A 23434-nucleotide genomic window follows, 5' to 3' on the forward strand; every position below is an offset into this window, starting at 1 on the left:
AAGTGGCCACCAATACTGAAAAGGGTCCTTGTCAGGGCTAAAGCTAACCACAATCTCTATTAAGAAAGAAGACTTGTGAACAGCTAAAGAAGAGCTACCCAGTTTCCACTTGTAAAACAGGATCCTAGATAGCTCCTTCTGCAAGTGTCAAACAAATGACACAATGGTTCATTGTGGAAGGAATTTGACACAGCAGGATTCTGCTCTAAGCATTCAGAACAGGAGTTGGCAACCTTTTCAACTCTATAAAATCAGAGCTAATTAATGAACTAGCTACACTATCAAACTGAATCTCATTTACTTCCAATAAGTATTCAAATAACTTACCCCTTTTGCTTCAGCGGTAATTCAAGTTTAAAAATTGTAGCGTCATTAACAACTGCTTTATATGCCTAAAAGAAAATGAAACCATCCAGGTCAAGGTTGTTAACACGGCAGCATGTTCTAGCATAAGCAAAATAAAGGTTTTATAGAAAGACCCACTTCAGACATCATGCTGGGCTAATTGCCAAACCACAGTTTGGATAGTGGGAATGCTCTGTGCTAATGTGGTCCTTCCACCTACACTTCAGTGTTAGGCTTAAAAGCTAATGAGAATCAACAAGAACTGACTGCACTGGGAAAGAAGGAAATCTATCCAAGGCAAAGGTGGAGGCGAGCAAGGGAGGGTGCATAAGCCTCCATAATCACTTCCAATCACCAAATCAACACAGCATGAGATGTGAACCTGCCAAATTGTGGGTAGAGTTCTCAGATTATTTAGAAGCAAAATGGTTTTGTCATCTGCCTTTAATAACTGAATAATATTCCATATCTGGTGATGATAATTTCTCACTCTTTTATGGATTTTTCTTATTACAATCTTCAATTCGTTATTCTGTGATTCTCTGAAAAATCTTCAGTTGAGGAAAGTAGTTATACTTTTGCATAAATTGACATATTTTGTTGAACTAGGCATTTATAGCGGTGACTATAACTACACACTTCAGTACAATTATATGATTAGAATCATACACAGAATTACTTAAATACATAAAACTCTTAAGATAACAGCCAAATGCCTGGTTCTTAACTGTTAGCAAAAGTATCCAGCTTTGATTCAGCTAGAATTTACTGTATTTTTTGCACCATAAGACTCACTTTTTTCCCACAAAACAGGGGTGTGGAAAGTCTGTGCGTCTTATGGAGCGAAGAAAACAGATTATATTTTCCTGTTTTCTTCTCCTAAAAAATTGGTGCGTCTTATGGAAAGGTGCGTCTTATGGAGCGAAAAATACGGTAGTTTAGCATGCCAAAGCCTTCAAGCACAAGTTACACTGGTGCCAGATTTAGACATTTTATGCCCATAATGTGTGAGTGAAACCTCTACCAGTGGCATAGCATAGTTTCTGCTATGATGCTTCCTTACATATTTACAAGGGGAGGGTTTGGCTACTTCTTTCCTTGGAGAATTACTAACCGACAGCAAGAGTGAGTTTCAGCTCTATTAATTCTGTCCCCAGCTTCAAACACATGGGCATGTTCTAATTACTTAATTTTTGGGGTGATTTTAAAATCTATCGAGAAAACAAAACCCTAAAGTGATGTATGGCACGTTTCATGTGCTTTATGTTATAGTTCCAACACACATCTGGTTTTATTATTATGGTACTTTTTACTTATACCATTTAAATTCCATGCAGATTAACAATGGGTTCTTGAATTGGTATTGTTTATTAAAACGTTCAATATATTAAAAACACTAAAAATACCTTATCTCTGGCAGTAAGAAATCTTGGGTCATCTTGGAAAGCTTCTTTAACAAGCTTGCTAAACCGATTAAATAACGTAAGCAATTGTTCTACATACTTTTCAGAATCCTGAAAATTGAAGAAGCAAAGCAACAACAAAAATGAAAAGCCAAATCTGTGAGGGAAAAATAGCATGTGAACATTAATAATAAGTAGCACTAATAAACTACTTACTCTAATACTTTTAAGCTTAATGTAAAGCTTCAGCAGAGGTACTGAGTATAAAACCTTCACTAGGTTTTTGTGGAATATGATTTGAATTAAGGAGCTTATTATTTGTGATAAAGTGCTGTGAATAGGTTTGGTTTCAAATTTCGACAACTCACTTTGCGCGGGAAATACCACAGGAGACGTCTTCTTAACTTTAACAGCTTCATCTTTATTAACAACTGGTAAACCAACATTATTCATCATGCGGTCGAAAAAGCTTAATTCAGGCAACAAGCCATAACTGTCCAACATGTAGTCTTGTCCTTCCATTGGACTTAGAGGGGCGCTGGGCCAAACCTCTCGCCATCTGTTGGCTTCCAAAGGGGTGCACTCTGTACTGCGCAAATGGTACCGCAGCATGGGTGCCTTGCCCAGTCACCATCAATAAGAGGAGTGTTGTAACGCGAATCGGATCTTATCACCTGCCGCCTGCGCCCCTTATTCTTGGGAAAGACTACTACCAACAACTCTAGAGGCTCATACTTCACCTCTCCACTCTCCTTCAGGACTGGGTCCGGTAGCAACCCTCCAAGCTTCAGGTTAGGGAAGTCCCTCAACAGCTCCTGAGTCTTTACTCTCTCATATTCTCTCAGCCTCTCCAGCTCTCTCTTCCTCTTCCACAACTCCAGTTCTACCTCAAACTGACGCTCTCCCTGGCTACTTATACCTTCCTCCCAAACCAACAGCTCTTGCTCCACCCCTTTCTTACCCTCACGCTCTTTCACTAAACTCACTTCAAATTTCCCCCTCCTTTCCCATTTATCCATTGCCCCCACGTTCTCCCTCAGGCCCTCCCTGCTCTCTCTCTGCTTTCTCCCTTCCCTCCTTTCCTTTATCTTCTGGGGACGGCACACTCTCCTCCTTCACACCTTCACACACACCCCCAACGAGTTTGCCGTCTCCTCCATGGTGGTCACTTCTTCCCACTTTCCCTGTCGGGAAAAACAGTCCGCATTAGCATGTGCCATCCCTTTCTTGTACCTGACTTCAAAGGCATAGGGTTGTAGACTCAAGTACCAGCTGGTAAGACAGGGATTACAATCTTTCATCCGATTTAACCATTGGAGGGAGGCATGAGCAGTGACTAAAATAAATGGTGCCCCCAAGAGGTAATATCGTAGTGTCTGTACCGCCCACTTTGCTCCAAACACTTCTTTCTCTATGGTGGAGTACTTCTGTTCTCTTGGGGATAGTTTTTTACTCAAATACATCACTGGATATTCCACCCCTTCTTGTTCTTGAGCTAGTACAGCTCCTATCCGCATTCTGAGGCATCGATCTGCACCAAGAAAGGTCTGTTGAAATCGGGAGTGTATCGACTAGGTAATTCACTTAGTATGGATTGTAACTGTTCAAAAGCCTGATGTTCTGATGTGCCCCACCGTACCCACCTAAGGGTGTTGTTTTTAGTCAAAACTGTCAAAGGGGCTGCAATTTCAACAAAATTGGAGACAAACTGCCTACAGTATCCGGCCAGGCCTAAGAACTATTGTACCTCCTTCTTACTCTGTGGCACTCTCCAATCAGTGATCTTCTCCACCTTCTCTGGCACAGGTTGTATTCTTCCTTGATCAATCTGATACCCTAAGTAAGTTACTCCCTTCCTAGCTACCCTACATTTTTGGGGTTTTACCTTAAAGCCTGCCTTCCTTAGCTCCTCCCATACTGCTTCAAGGTGCCTCAAATGCTCTTCTGAGCTCCTGCTAAATATAAAGATGTCATCTATGTAGACGCCAGCAAATTGTTGGACCGGCTCTAACACTTGGTCCATCAACCTCTGAAAAGTGGCTGCTGCGCCATGCAGTCCAAAAGGAATGCGGGAGAAGTGGAACAACCCCTTTGGGGTCACGAAGGCCGTCTTCTCCTTCAGCCCTGAGGGGAATTTGCCAATACCCCTTAGTGAGGTCCTACAAAGTCAGGAATTTAGACTGACTCAGTCGTTCTAACAAATCATCCACCTTTGGCATAGGGTAGGCATCGAACTTGGACACTTCATTCAGCTTATGGAAATCAATGCACAACAGGACCTTCCCATCAGCTTTAGGCACTATCACCGGGTAACTTCTCCATGGACTTCTAGAAGGTTCTATAACTCCCATCTCCAACACCTCCTCCACTTCCCTATTTATAGTTTCTTTCATATGGTAAGGCCAACTGTGTTCCCTGGATCTTGCTACTACATTGGGCTTGGTATGGATCTGGTGTTCAATCAGAGTTGTGTAGCCTGGATGATCTGAGAACACATCTTGATAATTTGCTTCTAATTCTCTGACTTGGGTTACTTGCTCTTCCGTCAGCCCTTGTCCAAGCACTAGGTCAGACCTTCCTTGAGAGTAATTCAGAGCTTCTGCCAGCAAGAGAAGGAGGACCTTTTGCTCTGGCTGGAATTGTCTGGGTCTGAAGTTTTGATCATACCTTCTCTTTTGTCCCTGTTGCGCAGTTGCCAAATTTACCTTGGATAACTGTGCCACCTTGTTCAGATGTTCTCTCATCTCTACCACGTTTCACCACTGTATGAGCCTCATCTTTACTGCTTTTCCATTTCTCCTTTACTAAATCTAATATCCCCCTAGGGTTCTAACCATACATCATCTCAAATGGGGAGAACCCTGTGGACACTTGCGGGACTTCTCTTATAACAAACATAAGTGGGGCCACCAGTAGGTGCCATCTTTTTGGTTTGTCCATGACTAGCTTCCTTAGCATCCCCTTTAAGGTTTTATTAAAACTTTCAACTAAACTGTTAGTTTGAGGATGATATACTGCTGTACGCAAAGGTCGAACCTCCAATAATTTCCACATCTCCTTTAAGGTTTGGCTCATGAAATTTGTCCCTTTGTCCATCAGTACCTCCCTAGGGAAACCTAGTCTGGTGAAAACTTGCATCAATTCCTTGGCTATGGCAGTGGCTGTGGTTGACCGCAGGGGGATTGCTTCAGGGTACCTGGTAGCATAGTCTATCAATACAAGAATGTGGGTGTGCCCCCTCCCAGTTTTAATAAGGGCCCCACAATGTCAATTCCTATTCTATCAAAGGAATGATCTACCAATGGCATGGGAATGAGCGAAGCCCCTGGCCGTGGCTTCCTTTGTGTAATTTGACATGGTTGGCAAGTGATACAATAATCCTCTATCTCCTTTCCCATGCCTGGCCACCAAAATCTATGTAAAATTCTTGACTTCATCTTTTCTAGAGCAAGGTGGCCTGCCATAGGGATATCATAGGCTAGTCGCATTACCTCTTTTCTCCAATTAGAGGGCACCACTAGCTGTTTGTTTCCCTCACAGTCCACATGATACAGAAGTCCTTCTATTAGTTCTAACCTCATCTCTCCAGCTTGAACACTCCCTACCTCTCCTGCTTCTTGTAAAGCCTCCTGCAGCGTCTCATCATCCTGCTGCCACATCCTGGTCTGTTCTCTCGATGTTTCCTGCAGAAAGTCATTTTCAATCGCTTTTTCAGTCTCTTCCCCTTGTAAACCCTCCTTGAATGGTACAAACTTTCACCTTCCCACCCAATCATGCCCCAACAACATTTCCCGAGACAAATCTGGAACGACCCCCACTTTGATTCTCTTGCTTTCAGTTTCTACTTGCACATCCGCCCACACAGCCCAATATGTTTTAGAGTCTCCATGAATGCACTGGATCGTAAACTCCTCTTCTGGCTTCGCCCCCACCCCAAGTCTCGCACCAAAGTCTTCCCACAACCGGTATCTATAAGCGCTCTTTTCTTCTCTCCGTTTATCCAGGCCATCACCTACCAACCATCCCTCTCAGATCCCCATACTTGTATTGGTCCTGACTCTGCTCCTACCCAAGAACAGTCCAAGCCAGGGCACTCGCGACAGACGTGTCCCAGGTGCCCACAATCGAAACAAATGGGCCATCCACTCTTGATTGTCCCGGTTCCAGCAGTGCTCTCAAATAGCCGATGGTCGATCATCATAGGGCGTACCGGCTTTGGCCACATCGGCTCAAAGGGGCGCCCTTTAGTGAGATCATGTGGGCTGGGAGCTCCTCGTGGCGTAGCTCCATTACCTCAGGTCGCCATCTTCTCACAAGGTCGCACCTTTTCCCAGGTCGAAAAGTTGTCTCTGGTGCTCTCTTTGGCCAGGCAAAAATCCTCTAGCAGTTGGACCGCCTCCTCTAGCTTTGTTGGACGATTCCTTAGTACCCAATTCTTCAAACTGCTCCCGAGTGTTGTAACCAACCGCTCCATCACTAATATCTCTAAGATCTCCTACTTCGTCTTCTCTTCGGGTTTCAGCCACCTCACTAGGTTTGCTTTCATCCTCTGTACCAACGTCCGAGGATGTGCGCTGTTTTTCAGCTTTAATTCTCTAAACCTTTTCCAATACGATTCCTCTGTCAAGTTCAATGTCCTTAGTATAGCTGTATTCACTACCTCATACTGGGAGGCTTCTCCCGCCGATAATGTGTCAACCACTTCTTGGAGCACGCCTGTCAGACAAGGAATTAATATCAATGTCCACTGCTCCTTCAGCCAGCCCGCTGCGACCACCACTCCCTCGAAAGTGTGTAAGTAAGCCTCTGGGTCATTTGACACTCCCATCTTTTGTATTCTTATTGGCGCTGGCCCCGCAACCCAGGGGTTCTTCAGTCCCTCCTGGGCTCGGCTAGACTTCCCCTCTTCATCCTTCCTAGCCAGCAAGTGCCTAGTCAACAAAGTCTGTTGCTCCGTTAGGTTTTCAATCAGTTTCTCTTGCTTCTCAATCATTTGCTGCAGCTTTGCAAAATCCCTATTTCCCGTGTCAGGTGTTGCCCCACGTTGGGCGCCAGTGTGAATGCATTCGGTTTCAAATTTTGACAACTCACTTTGCGCGGGAAATACCACTGGAGACGTCTTCTTAGCTTTAACAGCTTCATCTTTATTAACAACTGGTAAATCGCGACAAACAGATAGGCGGGGTATAAATGGAATAAATAAATAAATAAATAAATAAATAAATAAATAAATAAATAAATAAATACATATATACATACATACATACATACATACATACATACATACATACATACATACATACATACATACATAAATCAACATTATTCATGATGGGGTCGAAAAAGCTTAATTCAGGCAACAGCCATAACTGTCCAACATGTAGTCTTGTCCTCCTTCCATTGCACTTAGAGGGGTGTTAGGCCAAACCTCTCGGTATCTGTTGGCTTCCAAAGGGGTGCACTCCGTACTGCGCAAATGGTGCCGCAGCATGGGTGCCTTGCCCACTCACCTTCAATAAGGGGAGTGTTTTAACACAAATCGGGTCTTATTACCGGCTGCCTGCGCCCCTTATTCTTGGGAAAGACTACTACCGACTACTCTAGAGGCTCATACTTCACCTCTCCACTCTCCTTCAGGACTGGGTCCGGTAGCAACCCTCCAAGCTTCAGGTTAGGGAAGTCCCTCAACAGCTCCTGAGTCTTTACTCTCTCATATTCTCTCAGCCTCTCCAGCTCTCTCTTCCTCTTCCACAACTCCAGTTCTACCTCAAACTGACGCTCTCCCTGGCTACTTATACTTTCCTCCCAAACCGACAGCTCTTGCCCCCCCTTTCTTACCCTCACGCTCTTTCACTAAACTCACTTCAAATTTCCACCTCCTTTCCCTTTTATCCGTTGCCCCCACGTTCTCCCTCAGGTCCTCCTGTTCCTGCTCTCTCTCTGCTTTCTCCCCTCCCTCCTTTCCTTTATCTTCTGGGGATGGCACACTCTCCTCCTTCACACCTTCACAAGTGCGTTTCTACATTATATTCAGATAGCATAACACCTGTGAGCACAAAAACTTTTCATTCAGGAACATGAGAAACTGTGAGCATTCTCTGTGGCCCGGTACAGATCAAACACAGGCTGCAAACCAAACCCACCCTCTTTTAGTTTGCTGAAGTCAGTTTTATGAACATGCCCTTGTGACTTCTCCACTGCATATCTCCTCCTCCAGCCTCTTGTCAGCCTTAATCACTGGCACTAAACATGGCTAACACTAGCCAGATTGCCTCTCAATTTGCATTAACATCCGTAACTCCCTTCTGCACAGAAAGGGTGTATGTGAGCCCAGGGCTACTTGTGTCCATGTTACACTCACACTGATCCTCAGCAGCACACAAACTGCTGGCTTTGAATCCATAAAGAGGAAGGAAAAGCCCTAGCTACAGTCACCTGTGTCCATAGCTACTGCAGGGAATGAATCATAGAACCATAGAATCATAAAATAACTTATTTTGAAAGGGCCTGTAAGACCAGCGAATCCAACTCAATGCTCTACTTTATAGTGGTAGGCTCAGTAATTTATTCAACTGATATTTATTTATTTATTTATTTATTTATTTATTTATTTATTTATTTATTTATTTATTTATTTATTTATTTATTTATTTATTTATTTAATACCCTGCCCATTTGGTCTTACGACCACTTCTTTCTGATATTTCTAGAAAGCTCTCACTAAGAAGATGTAAGGAATAAAGACAAGAAAGATCTACTTACAGTAGTAATAGTTTCAGCTGCTGCTACCATATCTGCTAATCCAGCACTAACAATATGTTCTTCCAGATCTTTCAACATAGGCTCAATTCCATTAGGAACTTTATCCATCAATGAAAACATTAAATGCAACTCTGAAAACACAAAATGTTGACGAAGCCATCAGTCAGTTCATAAGTAGGTAGAACTCTGGCAGCTTTATATATATAGACTTGTAAAGATGTTCTGTTCATTCTTCTTAGAACTTCAGAGTTGGAAGGCACCCTATGAATTACTGAGTTCAGCCCGTGTCAAGGAGATACTGTGGGGAACCAAACTCCCAATCTCTGGCTCCACAATCATGGACCTAAACCACTGAGCTAACTCAGTAGTTCAACTTCTAAAAAAACTATTCTCCACCATGCACTGAAAAATTATATGAAAACTGATTAACTCAAGGGTTTAAGCATCTGGCTGTGCAGCCAGAGGTTAGGTGTCCAATTCTCTACTGTGACTCTTTGCTTTAATTTTTAATTGCTTTTATTTATAGGCCGCCTTTCTCCTATAAGGGGAACCAAGACAGCTTGCAATATTAAAAGAACAGAATTAAAAACATAGTAAGTTAAACATTAAGAAACAATTAAACTATACACTAATTAAACTATACACTAAACTAATATGATTAAATAATTAAAAGTGAGTGAACATTAAAAACTATCTTGGGCAGGGGCTGGAGCCAATGATCCACAGGGTCCCTTTCAGGTCTGTAGTTCTAAGATTGTCATTATCATTATTATCATCATATCTGAGATGATTATACAATCCTTCCAAACCAGAGTTTCCAAACTGAGAGATGTTCTTAAAGGTACACATTCTCTCCCCTTTGAAAACACTGTCTTCTCCTTGAACTAATTTTTCCCTTTCTTCTTCAGAATTAACCATTGTCATGCATTACATACACACCAGGGAAAAACCACAGTGAAGCCAAACTCAGATCCTTGAAACCAGATCTGAAAATCACAGTGCTCATGGAACAAGATAACATGGTTAACTCCCAGAATTGAAAAAAGCCATAAATGGCTCTGGATGGGAAAAATTGGGAGGGAAAAGAGATTGCACCCTGAATCCTGACCTTCAACTTGAAGATTCAGATTGCATACAGAGAGTTTGATAACTTAGGTAGAGAGATCAATCTAATTTCAGTTTTTGCAACCTCTGCAAATTTTAGTAACAAAACCCATTCCATCTGGTTTCCACTCATATTCACTAAAAAGGTTTCTACATTGGATTCTGTTCTTACAAAAATAATTATTTTTACAAGTTGGCCTAAGTGCTGCATTATAAACATTTTCGTTTTCTTTTAAAAGCAAAGACAAGTCCAAGTGTCATTTTGTCCCTCACTCCCGGCTTTGGAGGGCTGGACACTCGACTGACATTTTTCCCTTCCAAAATACCCTGGGGGAAAATACTTTGCTCCCAAAATACAGATCATGCATCTGTAAACATATCATCACCCTTCAAGCTCCCTTTTATAAACAGGAAGGGAACACCTACAATTTCCAGGTTTTTTTAAAATTAAAGCTGCGGTGTGTGAAAGGGGAGAAGAATTGTGTTCATAGGACAAATCAACACCTCCAGTGGCCTCTGAGGAGAATGATTTAAATACTGAGGGCCAATTCTTTTATTCAAGGTGCATTGTAGTCTGGCAAGTCAGCGCATCAACAGAGGCTCAGGAGGCTCCATGTGGTCTACCAACTTCATCACTCTATTTTAAAGCAATCGACAGATGAAAAGTGGGGCTACAAATATCCTTGAGAAGGCAATGACATGATGCTGCATTTTACTGAAAGGAGGATGAAATTCAAACCAAACAAACTGCTTCTCCAACCCCAGGCAGCAGGGTATTCACTATGCATCTACTTAAAAAACACCACCAGTGCTTCTTCACAGGAATATCCACTGGCTTATTTTATAAGGTGCACATCAGACAGAAGTGAAACTACACAGACAAAGCTGCTTTATGGACTAATTTCTCTGAGATTCGATAGAACCGGAGAAATGAAATTCACTGCAAAACATCAGATTCACTGATCAATTTCATTTCAGCGACATGTTCCTATATAACCTTGTTTCCCTTGAGAGTTGAAAGTTATACTTGTATAAGGTTTAGTATTTTGCTATATTCAGCTCTGGACCTGTGCCAAACAACTGCTGCCAGGATAAGAAGCCAGGCATAGTTTTAAGGTCTTGAACTCCCAGAGCCTACCATAGCTAAATGTTTATATACTGAAATCAATACTGAACAAACGGCAATTTTAAAAATTGATTTATTTTCTCTATTTGTGGTACAGTAATGTTACTTTACCTTGAACTGCATGATAAAATTATCTGTTTGCTTTTACTGAATTAGGATTGTAATTTTTTAAATAGTAAAATTGAATTTTATCATCTTTCTTAGCCATAAGGCATATATTTTAAATTTAATTAATTAATTAATTATCTGAATTTCTATCCCACCCATCTAAGCACTACTCTGGGCAGCTAATAGCAAATAAGATGACACAACCACCTACACTAGTTGACAAAGACATAAATAATGAGATCCAAACAGTAATAGCAATAGTTCAAGAAACAAGATGAAGTAGAAGTCAACAGCAAATCAAGAGAAACATCCAATTCATGGATCCACAAGGGTGTCTGAATGCCTCTTCAGACAATAAAAAATTTAATCCTATTTATATTAGTAGGATTCATTTGCTTCCATAAGTTTCCTTGTTTAATTAAATGGCAACATTTGGCTCAAATTATTCTTATTACAACCTAAATGGCAACACTGATCAAATGTGATTAAACAAAGAAAATTCTAGAATGCAATTAATAAATTATATTGAAATAGTGTTTACTTCCAGGTAACACTGGACTACCACTAACTGAGAAACATCAGCACTACTGCCTAGAATGCTATCACTGATTTATGCTTGCATAAGTAAAATACCATAAGCCTTGGTGACAAATTTGCGTTTATTAATTAGGCACTGCTTATGTTCTCAGGCATGTGCTTGCATGCCAAGGAACACAACCAGCACCTCGTTAACAAGTAGCAATTTGCTATCAAGACTTACCTGATCTCCCTTACACAAGCATTAAACTAACAATAGCATTCTGGTCATCAATGAAAAAGAGATACACTGAGTGAACAGAGTGTAATACAGTATAAGTAAATAAATATATGAATATGGGATGAAGTGGTTAAAGGGAAACCATGGCCCTCCAGGCATTGATGAATAACTATTCCCACCAACCCTTATTATTGGTCAAGATAGCAGGAGCTGATGGGAACCTGAATCCATCAGCAACAGAAGGGTGACAGGCTTTCCATTCTGCTTCAGAGCATGGGAGTGGGAATGGGAAAAACTGGGTTCCATTGCCAGGGAGCCCTTAAGTTCAACAAGTGACACTGCACCAACTAACATTTGTGAGCTTCACCAACGTCACAGGGTTGTTTTGACAATAACAGTGCCTTGATATCTCTTGAGAAAGGGCAGGATAAAAGTAACAACAACAATGACAACAAAGATAGCTATAAAATCTCTTTATACAGTAACACTAATTAAATTATGATGACAGAAGGGAGCCAATAGTTTTTAACTTTTAACATCAAAATGTATTTTTGGTGAACTTCCTTACTAAGAATTAATACAGTGTGCATCACACTTTTTTTTCTGTACCAACTACACCCAGTATTACATTAAATCAATTTTTGTGTTCTGTTGGCAATCTAATGCAGAAAAAAACAGGTCAACTTTCACTTACTTTCCGTTTCATTTCGTTTGATCATGCCTTGGCATTCAGCTAAAATCGTCTCCTTAAAAGATGTCACCAGAGCGTTTACACAGCACTCCATAAGCTGAAAGGTAGGAAGGCAACACTTGAGATTTGCTTAACTCAGATTATTCCACAACCATTGTTTGAAACATCAGGAACAAGACTCTTCCTTGCACTTCCTTTCTCCTTTCAGCCACAGATCTTTGATCAGTTACTTCACCTGAGCTACCAAAATTATGGTCTAATGAATTTTTTCTAAATTAGGATTGTAACCCAGAACTACTTTGCAATTTTGGTGTGGGGAGCTTGCTAAAACTATGGTTTGACAGATTTCTTGAATTCAACTTACATCTGTACACTTACATTATCCATCAAAAATTGCATCTCTGTACAACTCAGAATCCAAGTATGAAGCACATTCTGGCCACCTCTCTTATGTTAGATGCATTTCTATCTATATTTTTGATGAATTTAAATTTTAAAAAATGGATGGGAGTACCTTAGTCCTGTTTATATTTGCTCAGAACTAATCTATATCTATTTCAATATTTAGCTCTGAGAAAACATGCAGAGAGACAACCCAAAAGGAAAAATGGTTATTTCCTGCAGGAGCTACCTCATAGTGAGTACTGTACCTTCTTATATTACACCACATAAATCAATATATTTGTTCTATTTTCAGGTCTGCAATATCCTATTAGCTACTTTATAAAGTAAACACAATGTTACATAACTGCAATATAAGGTCTACGAAATGGGTGGAAGACCTCAGGGTCAAAGGCTGCTGTAGCTCACAAAATGTTTGATGTTGTAATTTAAAAAAACAATCAGGAAGTGCCCAGGTAACTCTTTCATTTATTCTATTTCAGGAGTTGGTGGTACAGTGGTGCCTCGACTTATATACTTAATTGGTTCCGGAAGATGGTCGTAAGTCGAAATGGTCGAAAATCAAAGCACTATTTTCCATTGAAATGCATTGAAATACAATTAATCTGTTCCAGCCAAAGGGGAAAAAATCACCAAAAAAAATCACAGCAAAACTAACTGGAAATGTGATTGATCCTTTCTGGCCAAAGGGGGGGGGGGGAGGGGAGAAGAAAAGGAATCAAGTATGCAAGACCCATTGGAAATGCACAGAAAACAAAGGGACCAGGTTGGAAATGCACAGAGAACAAAGGGAGGAGTTCAGAAATGCACAGAAAACAAACAAAGCAGTTCAGAAATGCACAGAGAACAAAGGGGCAGTTCAGAAATGCAAAGAGAACAAAGGAAAAAGACCCATCGGAAATGGGGAAATAAACCCAAAAAGCAACCAACCCCCCAAGACCCATCAGAAATGAGGGGAGGAAACAAAAAGCAACCAAATCCCGAAGATCCATCGGAAATGGGAAAAAACACTCCAAACAAAAAGCAACCAAACCTCCCAAGACTCACTGGAAATGGGGGGGGGAACCAAAGAACAAACAAACCCCCCAAGACCCAGTGGAAATTGGGGGGAACAAAAAAACCCCCAAGACCCATCACAGCACAGAAACATAACCCCTCTCAGCCCAAAACCACGCTGCAAAAACACCCAAACAGTTTTTAAAAAGCAGAAAACAGCACATTACCTTACCAGGCAGCCTCCTCCGATCGCACACTCTTTAACTGCTAGGGCAAAAGAGCTACAAAGAAGCAGCCTCGTCGGCACCTACAGTTAGCAATTTGAATTTCCCGCCTTTTTTCCTTGCCTTTTTCTGTTCGTAAGTCGAAGCAAAATTTTGTGGCCGGAGCTGGTCGTAACTTGAAATGGTTGTAAGTAGGGGCATTTGTAAGTCGAGGCACCACTGTATTAGGGCACACATGTAATCAGGCTCCTGAGGTTTCCAGGGTCAGAACAGGCAATTTTTTTGGCCTAAAGCATAAAACATTTGCCTTTGGGACACACAAAGATGTCTCTGGGAGGTGCACAATGCTCAGCTCTAGTTTAGATGAAACAACTATATAGTTTTACACTAGATCTTTCAAATACTTTTGTAGATATTAAACTAAGGGCACACCATGAAACTTTAAAATATGAGGCTCAAATATCTCCCACCACAATTAACTCAATAGTTTCTCTACAGAATTACTATAGTCCTCTTCCAACCAGAATTAAATAAAGCTTAAAGTTGACAGACATATTTTTCAGTAGAAACCCTGCCTACTTAGATGTAGGATCTATTCAATGCAGTGTTATTTACCTTTTGGTAAAAGATGTAGAGGACTGAATTCCTAAGCATCCAGAACACACATCTATTCGAGGCAACTCAGTTCAACACTGCACACCAGAACCAAGAAAACCTGAATCTGAACCCAGTCTAATAATATCTGTTGATTATTTTTAATTGGTTTTTAATATTCTATCTCACCTTACACTTGTATAACATTGTTAATGTTATGCTGTACAGTTTGTAAAATAAAAACAAGAAAAAACAGCATACAGCATAAGATCTTATCATTCAATAGATGACATCATCCTATTACTTTCAGACTAAGCTTTATTTATTTTTCAATAAAGACCACAGAGAAGAAATACTGAAACTCTTGATTTATGTGTACAGTTATGTTGTAACAACCACAATACTACTGGGCAAAGTACACCAGCATGAACTGATGCAGTGTCATCCAGCTGAGGACATGCTGGTACAGTGGTGCCTTGCTTAGTGATGTTAATTCGTGCAGAAAAAATCGCTGCTAAGCGATAACATCGATAAGCGAAAATAAAAAGCCCATAGAAACGCATTAAAACGCGATTAATGCATTCCTATGGGCTTAAAACTCACCTTTAAGCAAGATCCTCCATAGAGCCACCATTTTCGGTGCCTCCAAAGCGAGGAATCCATGCCTGAAAACAGCGGGCGGCCATTTTGAAACAGCCGATCAGCTGGCCGAAAATGGGAGCTTTGCGATGATCGCTTCCCTGCGATCATCGCAAAGCGAAATTTCCCCATAGGGATCATCGCAAAGCGATCTCTTTTGCAATCGCAAAAACAGCGTCGCTAAGCGATTTCATCACTATACGGAGTGATCGCTATGCAAGGCACCACTGTACTTAAAGAGTTCTTGCTTCAGTCTCAAGGCTCATGCAGTTTGTGGACAATTAATTTCATTGCATGTGACAAAGAAACCTGGGCATGGAAGCAGAAACTCTTTACAACTAGCAGCCTCCATTATGGGCAGCAGCAGATTGTTGGTAATTAAAGAGTTTCTGCTTCCAACTCAAGGCCTGCACATCTTATGTGCAATGAGACTAACTGCACGCAAGCCATGAAAAGCTTTGGAATCAAAGAAAGAACTCATTAACCACAAGCAACAAGCCTCATACTGGCATACTTCACTCACCAGAATTTGGCATTTACCGTATTTTTCGTGTATAAGATGCCCCCATGTATAAGACCCCCCCTTTTCTAATCCAAAATTAAGAAATCAAAGTGGGACTTAGCAAGTGTAGGGGGAAAGGGATCAAAGTGCTGCAGGATCGCTTTGATCCCTGCTTTCCCCTCCCCTTGTTTTTGTTCTCTCCTCAGCTTACTTCCATGTATAAGACTCTCAATTTTTAGTCTAAAGATTTCAGACAAAAGTATAGTCTTATACATTGAAAAATATGGTAGGTTTGTTGACTTTTAATTTGTACAACAGATCTGTCTGCACTGACATATCAAAGATGTGGACTAGAGAGCAATCTCTGATATTGTGTAATTTCAATTTCTCATTACTGAGACAGTGGAGCTACTTTGAGTGCAATTAGCTCTAATATTTTAAGTGGATAAAAGAATAAGTTTGCAGTGACACTGTATTCCAAATTGTGAGAGCCGTTACTTCATTTACTATACCTTCTAACATATGAACTGTTGCACAACTAAGACAATAAATGATATATTGTACACAATATATCCACAATTTATACTTACCGCCTCTACAGAGTTACATTCCCGCCTAGTTTCTAAATACCGTAGTGCTCTTTTTTCTTCTTCCTTTAGTTTAGCATCTGCCTGTGCAGAAGCAGAACAACAGTCACTTAAAATATTAATATCTGTAGCACAGCTAGCCTTGTATGGACTTTTTCACTTACATATTTCATATAATTCTGTACACCATTTTGTTGCAAATATGAAGGGGCTTGAGTTCTATAAAATCTCTCTGTTGAATCAAGGTATGCTTTTTCAAAATTATCCCGATATATCTGGAGTTTATCTTCTGGATTGGAACACAAATTAACTGTAACAAAAAATAACAAGATGAGCTCTTTCTTCTTCTTTTGTATGAAAAAATACACTTAATCTTCTGAATGAGAAAAAATGAAAATATCAGAGGTAGAACCATGAAAATATTATGACGATCTGGAGATAAAATTACAATGATATGGAGATAAAATTATTATTCCTTAGGCATTTTCCTAAAACCAACTTTTGAGCAAATAAAATGCTTCCAGAAAATATTTCACACCTTTTTTTTTAACATCATGTAGTAAACTGGATGTTTTAGGATCATTTGCAGGAGTGTGCGTACTTATCTCAGTTTCCCTTACATACCTAGTCCATGACATTTCAGATCTTTTCCCCCATGTACTAATCTTATGGCCAAGGACTGTGTAAAAGCAGTAGTGATACAAATCTGAAGATTATCACTGCCAAAAGCATCTGAATCAACTCCTTATTCACCAGTTAAAATAAGGAACAAGTTTCTAGCAAGATAAAACATCCATAATTTACAGATATTTTAAACTGCAGATTTATGACTACAACCTTGCATTGCACTGTATGGAAAGGATCCTGTATCCCTAAAACCATGATTTTCTAAAGATATATATTATTAACACATTTTCCAAAAACATATTAGTTGGTGGATTTAAAATATTACCATTTTCCAGTATGATCTGGTAGCTATCTTTTCAGCTTAGATGAAAGCTATATAAAAGGGGAGACTGCAGTCTTGGCCCATGTATAAAACATACCATAAGATTCTCTAACGCCAATGACAAGTTGGGAGTCAAAGGCTTCCCCTAGTCGTTCCGCATGAACCAGCTTCATTGCACTGTCTTGAAGTCGAGTCTTTATGTTTGAAAATATGGACTCGTTCCAAGTATCTAACATGAGCTACAAAGACAAAAACAAGAAAATATATTAGGAGAACTATATACAGACTTCCAAATGGCAACTGTTTAAATTTTAAGTCTCAAAGACTCTGGGAGATTTCAGTTAGAAAATAAAACTTAACATTGCCATCAAATGTGACAGAATGGTCACATGAAAACTTTTACTTTTTAACAAGAACAGATTAAAACTGTCTATGGTCAAAAATATTGGCACCCTTGCAATTCTGTCTGAAGATGCAACCCTTCTCTCAGAAAATTGTTGCAGCTGCAAATGTTTTGTTACTCATATGTTCATTTCTTTGGCTTGCATTGGAACAACACAAAAAAAGAGAAGAAAAGTCAAATCTGATATAATCCCACACAGAAACCCAAAAATGCACTGGCCAAAATTATTGGCACTCTGTCTAACTTGTAAGAAATAATTGTTTTTCAAGCATGTGATGCTCCTTTAATTTGTATTTAGACTCACCTGTCGCAAGTAAGAGGTGTGGGCAATATAGTAATCACACTTGCAACCAGTTAAGATGGATAAAGTTGACACAACCTTTGTGTTGTGTGTGACACTGAACATGGAGAAAAGAATGAAGTGTAAAGTGTAAAGAGTTGTCTGTGGATTTGAGAGAAAAAACTGTGGGAAAACATCAACAACCTCAAGGCTACAAGTCCACCCCCAGAGATCTTAATGTTACTGTGTCCACTGTGTGCAGTATCATCAAGAGGTTTACACCCCATGGAACTGTAGCTAATCTCCCTGGACGTGGACGGAAGAGCAAAATTACTGAATGGTGGATACAGAACCAAGATTAACTTCCCGACAAATTCAAGCTCATCTGCAGACACAGGGTACAACAGTGTCAGCTCACACTATCTGTCGCCATCTGAGTGAAAAGGAACACTATGGAAGGAGACCTAGGAGGACACCACTGCTGACACAAAAGGCATAGAAAAGCAAGACTGGAGTATGCCAAAACTTATGTGACAAAACCACAATCCTTCTGGGAGAACGTACTGTGGACAGATGAGACAAAAGTAGAGCTTTCTGGTAAAGGACATGATGGCACTGTTTACAGAAAAAGAAATGAGGCATTCAAAGAAAAGAACACAGTCCCTACAGTCAAACATGGTGGAGGTTCAAAGATGTTTTGGGGTTGCTTTGCTGCTTCTGGCACTAGATTCCTTGACTGTGTCAACGGTATCATGAAATCTGATGATTACCAAAGAATTTTGGGGTGCAACATAGTGGCCAGTGTCAGAAAGCTGCATCTCCACCAGAAGTCATGGGTCTTCCATCAGGACAATGACCCGAAATACACTTCAAAGAGCACTCAGAAACGGTTACAAACAAAGCACTGGAGAGTTCTGAAATGTCCAGCAATTAGTCCAATCTGAATCCCATAGAATACCTGTGGAGAGATCTCAAAACAGCAGTTGGGAGAAGGCATCCTTCAAATCTGAATCTGCCCTGGAGCAGTTTGCAAAAGAAGAGTGGTCCAAAATTCCAGTAGAGAAGAAGTGTAAGAAACTCATTCATGGTTACAGGAAGCGATTGATTTCAGTTTTTTTTCCAAAGGTGGTGCTACCAAATATTAAATTAAGGGTGCCATAATTTTGGCCAGTGCATTTTGAGGTTTCTGTGTGGGATTGTATCAGATTTGACTTTTCTTCTCTGTGTTTTTGTGTTGTTCCAACACAAACCAAAAAAACAAACATGTGCGCACCAAAACATTTGCAACTGCAACAATTTTCTGAGAGAAGGGTTGCATCATCTGACAGAATTGCAAGGTTGCCAATATTTTTGGTCATGAAAGTATATGATCACCTTCTTAGCAAGAAATTTGAGGAATTTGAACTTATCAGGAAGTCTACTGTAAAGCTTACTGTCTCTTGACCAATGTACCCTCTAAATTTCAGTCCTGCTGGGTGGGGCTCCACCTCTCTCGCACACATCTTTGACCCTGCGTGTGCACGCAACTCCATTTCCCCCCCCCCATGTGCAGGTTCTGTTGCAACTGGAACCTACGGGGTTGAACATGATTGCTGCAAGGAGGAGGAAGATAGCTGTACAGAGGGAGGCAGAGATGCACGCGTGCCCGGCTTAGAGGAAACCTTGCTCTTGACCATGCCCTTCCTCATCCTATATGTTCCTCTGGAAGGAACACATACATTTATTCACTACTAACAAGCAGTTTCAAATACATGCATGTACTCTGAGATAAAGACAAGCCTTGACAGTCAAAGCAACCTCTAAACTGGATGGATAACAAAGCTGAGCTGTCCTTCACAACGGAAACAAAAGGGGAATGACTGTTTCTGGCTCTGATTCACATTTTACTCAAGTGTCAATATGAATACTGCATGGGTGTTGGACCATTTCCCTGTTCTATTTACCATGTGTACTGCCACATGCTGTAGCACCCCTCTCTCTGTGATCGTGGCATGAGAAGCACTGTGCTTACCTTTCGTACAATACTGTCTTCTACATTGGATTTCTTATTACTGCCTTGTTTACCCATGAGAGTAATCTCTAACTGACAAAATGGCTTGGGCAAGATATCACACTGCGTGAAGAATTTACGCCATTCCACAATATATGCTTTCAGTAGTGCAGTATCATCTTGGTGGCTCAGCACTCTCTGAAAGAAGAGATGGACCCAAACGTAAATATATTTCTGAGCACTTTGTGCTCATACACAAGCAGGAATGTTAATTCAATGCCTCCCATCAATTTATTTTTGAAATAGATAATTTTTTAGAAAAAAACTTAAACATAAGTCTAATGCATATGCTGAGAATCCCCCCCCCTCCGCAATCCAACACTGTGCTAGCAGCAAGACTTTTTAAATCTCTAACCCTGCACACTGTTTTCCATCCTATTCACAAAACCAAACAAATGGCCCATCTAGTTAAAAATCCTCTGGAACTCGGAGTCCTGAGCATTTGTCAAGTACCATGTTCCTGTGGTCAAGCTTACATTGGTCAGACTAGAAGATCTGTTACAGAGAGAATATCAATTCTGGGACAGAGTTATTGTTGAGGCTCTCTTGATAAAACTTGAGCCACATTCCATCAACAGAGACAGAGGTGTTACTTTGTTTTGCAAGCTGGATAGAATTGGCAGGTTGCCCTTATATGATACTGGCCAGTGTGGGGGACTGGCTCTTTAATGTTAATCTGAGTTTGTCTGAATGTTTACCTAGCTGGTTTTGATTGTATTTTTAGGCATTTAACATTAGTTTTGTTTTAGCTGACATCTTGCCTTCCCTGATGAAGATGGCGCAGGATATTGCCATCAAAAGCTTGAACTTTTTAAAACAATAAACATGTATTGACACAACTGGAAACCCATAAGTTGTTTACACAAAGCATTTATTGTGATAGACTGAGATCTCTCACAGTTACTGTAATTTTCCAGATTTGCAAATGAGGCACTGAGGGTTGGATCTAGACCAATTTTATCATAAGTGAAACTAAAATCAACATAATTTATTAACACATGAAAAATATTTCATTTCAGTGTAACTAACTTGGTCTGCATCCAAACCACCATTTACAGAGGTCAGAGTTTTGATTGCTTTTTCCATACATAGTATACACCACTCTGCTAGGAGAGAAATGGATGAAGTGACCCATCACATGTGTTCCTATTCTTAGTTCTAAGCTGCACCTTAAGCAACATAGAACTATTGGAATTATTTTGTAAGCTAACAACAGAAGAAATGGTTCACACTTTAACATAGTATCAGGAAAAAAACATCTGCCTGTTGACAGTTGAAAACTTACTGCTTGGGCTTGTTTAATAAAATCAAGGATGTCTTCTTTCAAAGCCTGGTGTATTTTTGCTGGACCTTTATCATCCCACAAACAAACTCCATGCACATCCCTAGAAAATATGTACATTCCAATCAGGCCAAAATAAATACTAAACTTTACCTTTCTTCTCGTAAGTTAAACACGTCATGTTAATGCTATTCTTAACTAAAGATCAAGGGAAATGATATAGATTGCATGTTATCAGAGAGGGTTGTCATAACATTTCTCACCTCTTGCAGCTTCCTAACTAGTTTGCTTTATTTTGCATTTGGTCATCAGGAGGCAAACATAAGCTTTTTTTGCAAGTCAAAGCATGCAGGCTTGATGCTCAAAGAGACTCTAATTTGCTTTCTGCTTCTAACAGTATGCTTTATATGTCATCCAGCTTGACCCTAAGCTTCGTTTACTTCTGAAGGCAAGTCCACACACTTGTCTAACAGCAACAACCCTTCAGAACAGTAAGTATGGTGTTTTATATGCCAAACGCAACATCCTTTTCCCTGTCCTAATCTCTTGCTTTAGGATATGACAAAAACAGCATGGATAGCAAGAAGAATATCTTCTTCAGCAGCAACTCCCTTTTTAGAAGGTTAAAAAGAAACATTATTCCTCTTGTAATTAGTAACTCTGTGACTCAGTTATCTTCAGAGCTTAATAGCCATTTTTTTACTCCTCGCCTTCACCAGAAATCTATCCTTAAATAAATTCTTGCCAATATCTTTCAATAAATGTGGGCAGCTAACCATGTAAAGAACATTAAGTATGTGTGCTTTCCACAAATACCCCTTAAAATGCATTTTTTGCATGCTGTGTAAATGCAGCACCATTCAAAGCTGCATCCTTGATTTAAGCAAGCAAAACCAAAGCCCTTCTTATTATTCTTTTCACAGTATGTTCAACTTTGTATACATTTCTGGCCGATTTAAAATTTGGTTGACATACAACAGTCTGCACAATAAAATATTTACAACCCAACAAGTTTATCAGAGTAAAATTACTTGGATGAGGATAGAAGTACAGCACACCAATGCATGGCAATGTATGTATAGCGAAAAAACAAATAAATAACTGAAGTTTTATTACTATTTCAAGTCCAATTCCTACCAATTTAAAAAAAATCATGAGAAGTCTGTTTGTAAGATCTTTCCTTGATCAATTGTTCTGACAATGTATTATAGAACAATAGACTAGCTATATTTCTATTCCATTACCCAACAACTGTGTGTTAGAGGAGTTACTTACGAAAACAGATCAAACCACTGCTGTTTTGTGACAGATTCCTGGCGTAAAAGCTTCAGAACAATGGGGCGCATGAAATCCCATTTGTCTTCAAACTGAAGTGAACCTTTATTCTTTTAAAAAAGAAAAAGAGCAAAAATAAAAATATAGATCAACATTTAATTTTAAAAGGTCAGTCTTATAGACATTTATTCTGAAGTCAGTCCTGTCCAATGGGACTTACTTTCAGGTAATTTGCATAGGTCTGCAACCTTACTCAAACAAAGCAGATGGACAGCCAATATCTTTAAATAAAATTTGCAAATTTTGGAGGAGCATACATAGCAGAAATCACAGCATACCTTGAGCTCTTCCTGGGTTACACAACTTAAAATATTATGAGCCAACCCTCCATTAAATTTTCTTCCTAATATGAGAATTGTTCCCCACTTTCTTAGAATAAGCTGCTCATGATATCTTAAATACAGTGGTGCCTCGCTAGACAGTTACCCCGCATGATGTCAAAAACACTTTACGATGAGTTTTTTCGCTAGACATTGGCTTTTTGCGATTGCTACAGCGATTTGCAAAACAGTGATTCCTTTTGCAAAACAGTGATTCCTAATGGAGGAATTTCGCTGGACGATGTTTGGTCCCTGCTTTGCAAACCAATTTTCGCTAGACAACGATTTTGATAGCTCCCTCCGCGCTCGCAAAACGGGTGTTTTCGGGACCTAAGCTTCACAAGACAGCTATTTAAACAGCTGATTGGCGGTTCACAAAGCGGTTTTCCTATGGCCGATCTTCATTAGACAATGACGATTCTTCCCCATTGGAACACATTAAACAGGTTTCAATGCATTCCAATAGGGAAATGCTTTTCACTAGACAATGATTTCGCTAAACAGCGATTTTAGTGGAACGGATTATCATCGTCTAGCGAGGCACCGCTGTATTTAAATTGTGGTCCAGAATTAGT

The 23434-nt window shown here is 40.0% G+C and overlaps 1 protein-coding gene and 1 long non-coding RNA gene across 3 annotated transcripts in view; one reads left to right on the forward strand and one right to left on the reverse strand.

Moving 5' to 3' along the window:
- CUL5 (cullin 5) overlaps positions 1-23434 on the reverse strand; it is a 45798-nt gene that overhangs the window by 17285 nt on the left and 5079 nt on the right. Inside the window, exons 2-11 of one of the 2 annotated variants that reach the window (XM_020803133.3) lie at positions 22480-22589; positions 21208-21307; positions 19884-20060; positions 17287-17428; positions 16405-16550; positions 16244-16324; positions 12300-12393; positions 8511-8641; positions 1752-1859; positions 328-392 (exon numbers count right to left, since the gene is read on the reverse strand). In XM_020803133.3, coding sequence (XP_020658792.1) covers positions 328-392; positions 1752-1859; positions 8511-8641; positions 12300-12393; positions 16244-16324; positions 16405-16550; positions 17287-17428; positions 19884-20060; positions 21208-21307; positions 22480-22589 — 1154 coding nt within the window. The remainder of the gene's footprint in view (positions 1-327; positions 393-1751; positions 1860-8510; positions 8642-12299; positions 12394-16243; positions 16325-16404; positions 16551-17286; positions 17429-19883; positions 20061-21207; positions 21308-22479; positions 22590-23434) is intronic. The other variant, XM_020803134.3, reaches the window with a different exon arrangement.
- LOC144588068 (uncharacterized) lies at positions 12833-13451 on the forward strand. Its single transcript, XR_013543403.1, has 2 exons — positions 12833-12933; positions 13181-13451. It is a non-coding gene; the product is annotated as an uncharacterized LOC144588068 (long non-coding RNA).

Source organism: Pogona vitticeps, chromosome 3 (assembly GCF_051106095.1).
Source record: "Pogona vitticeps strain Pit_001003342236 chromosome 3, PviZW2.1, whole genome shotgun sequence".
Lineage (NCBI taxonomy): Eukaryota > Metazoa > Chordata > Lepidosauria > Squamata > Agamidae > Pogona > Pogona vitticeps.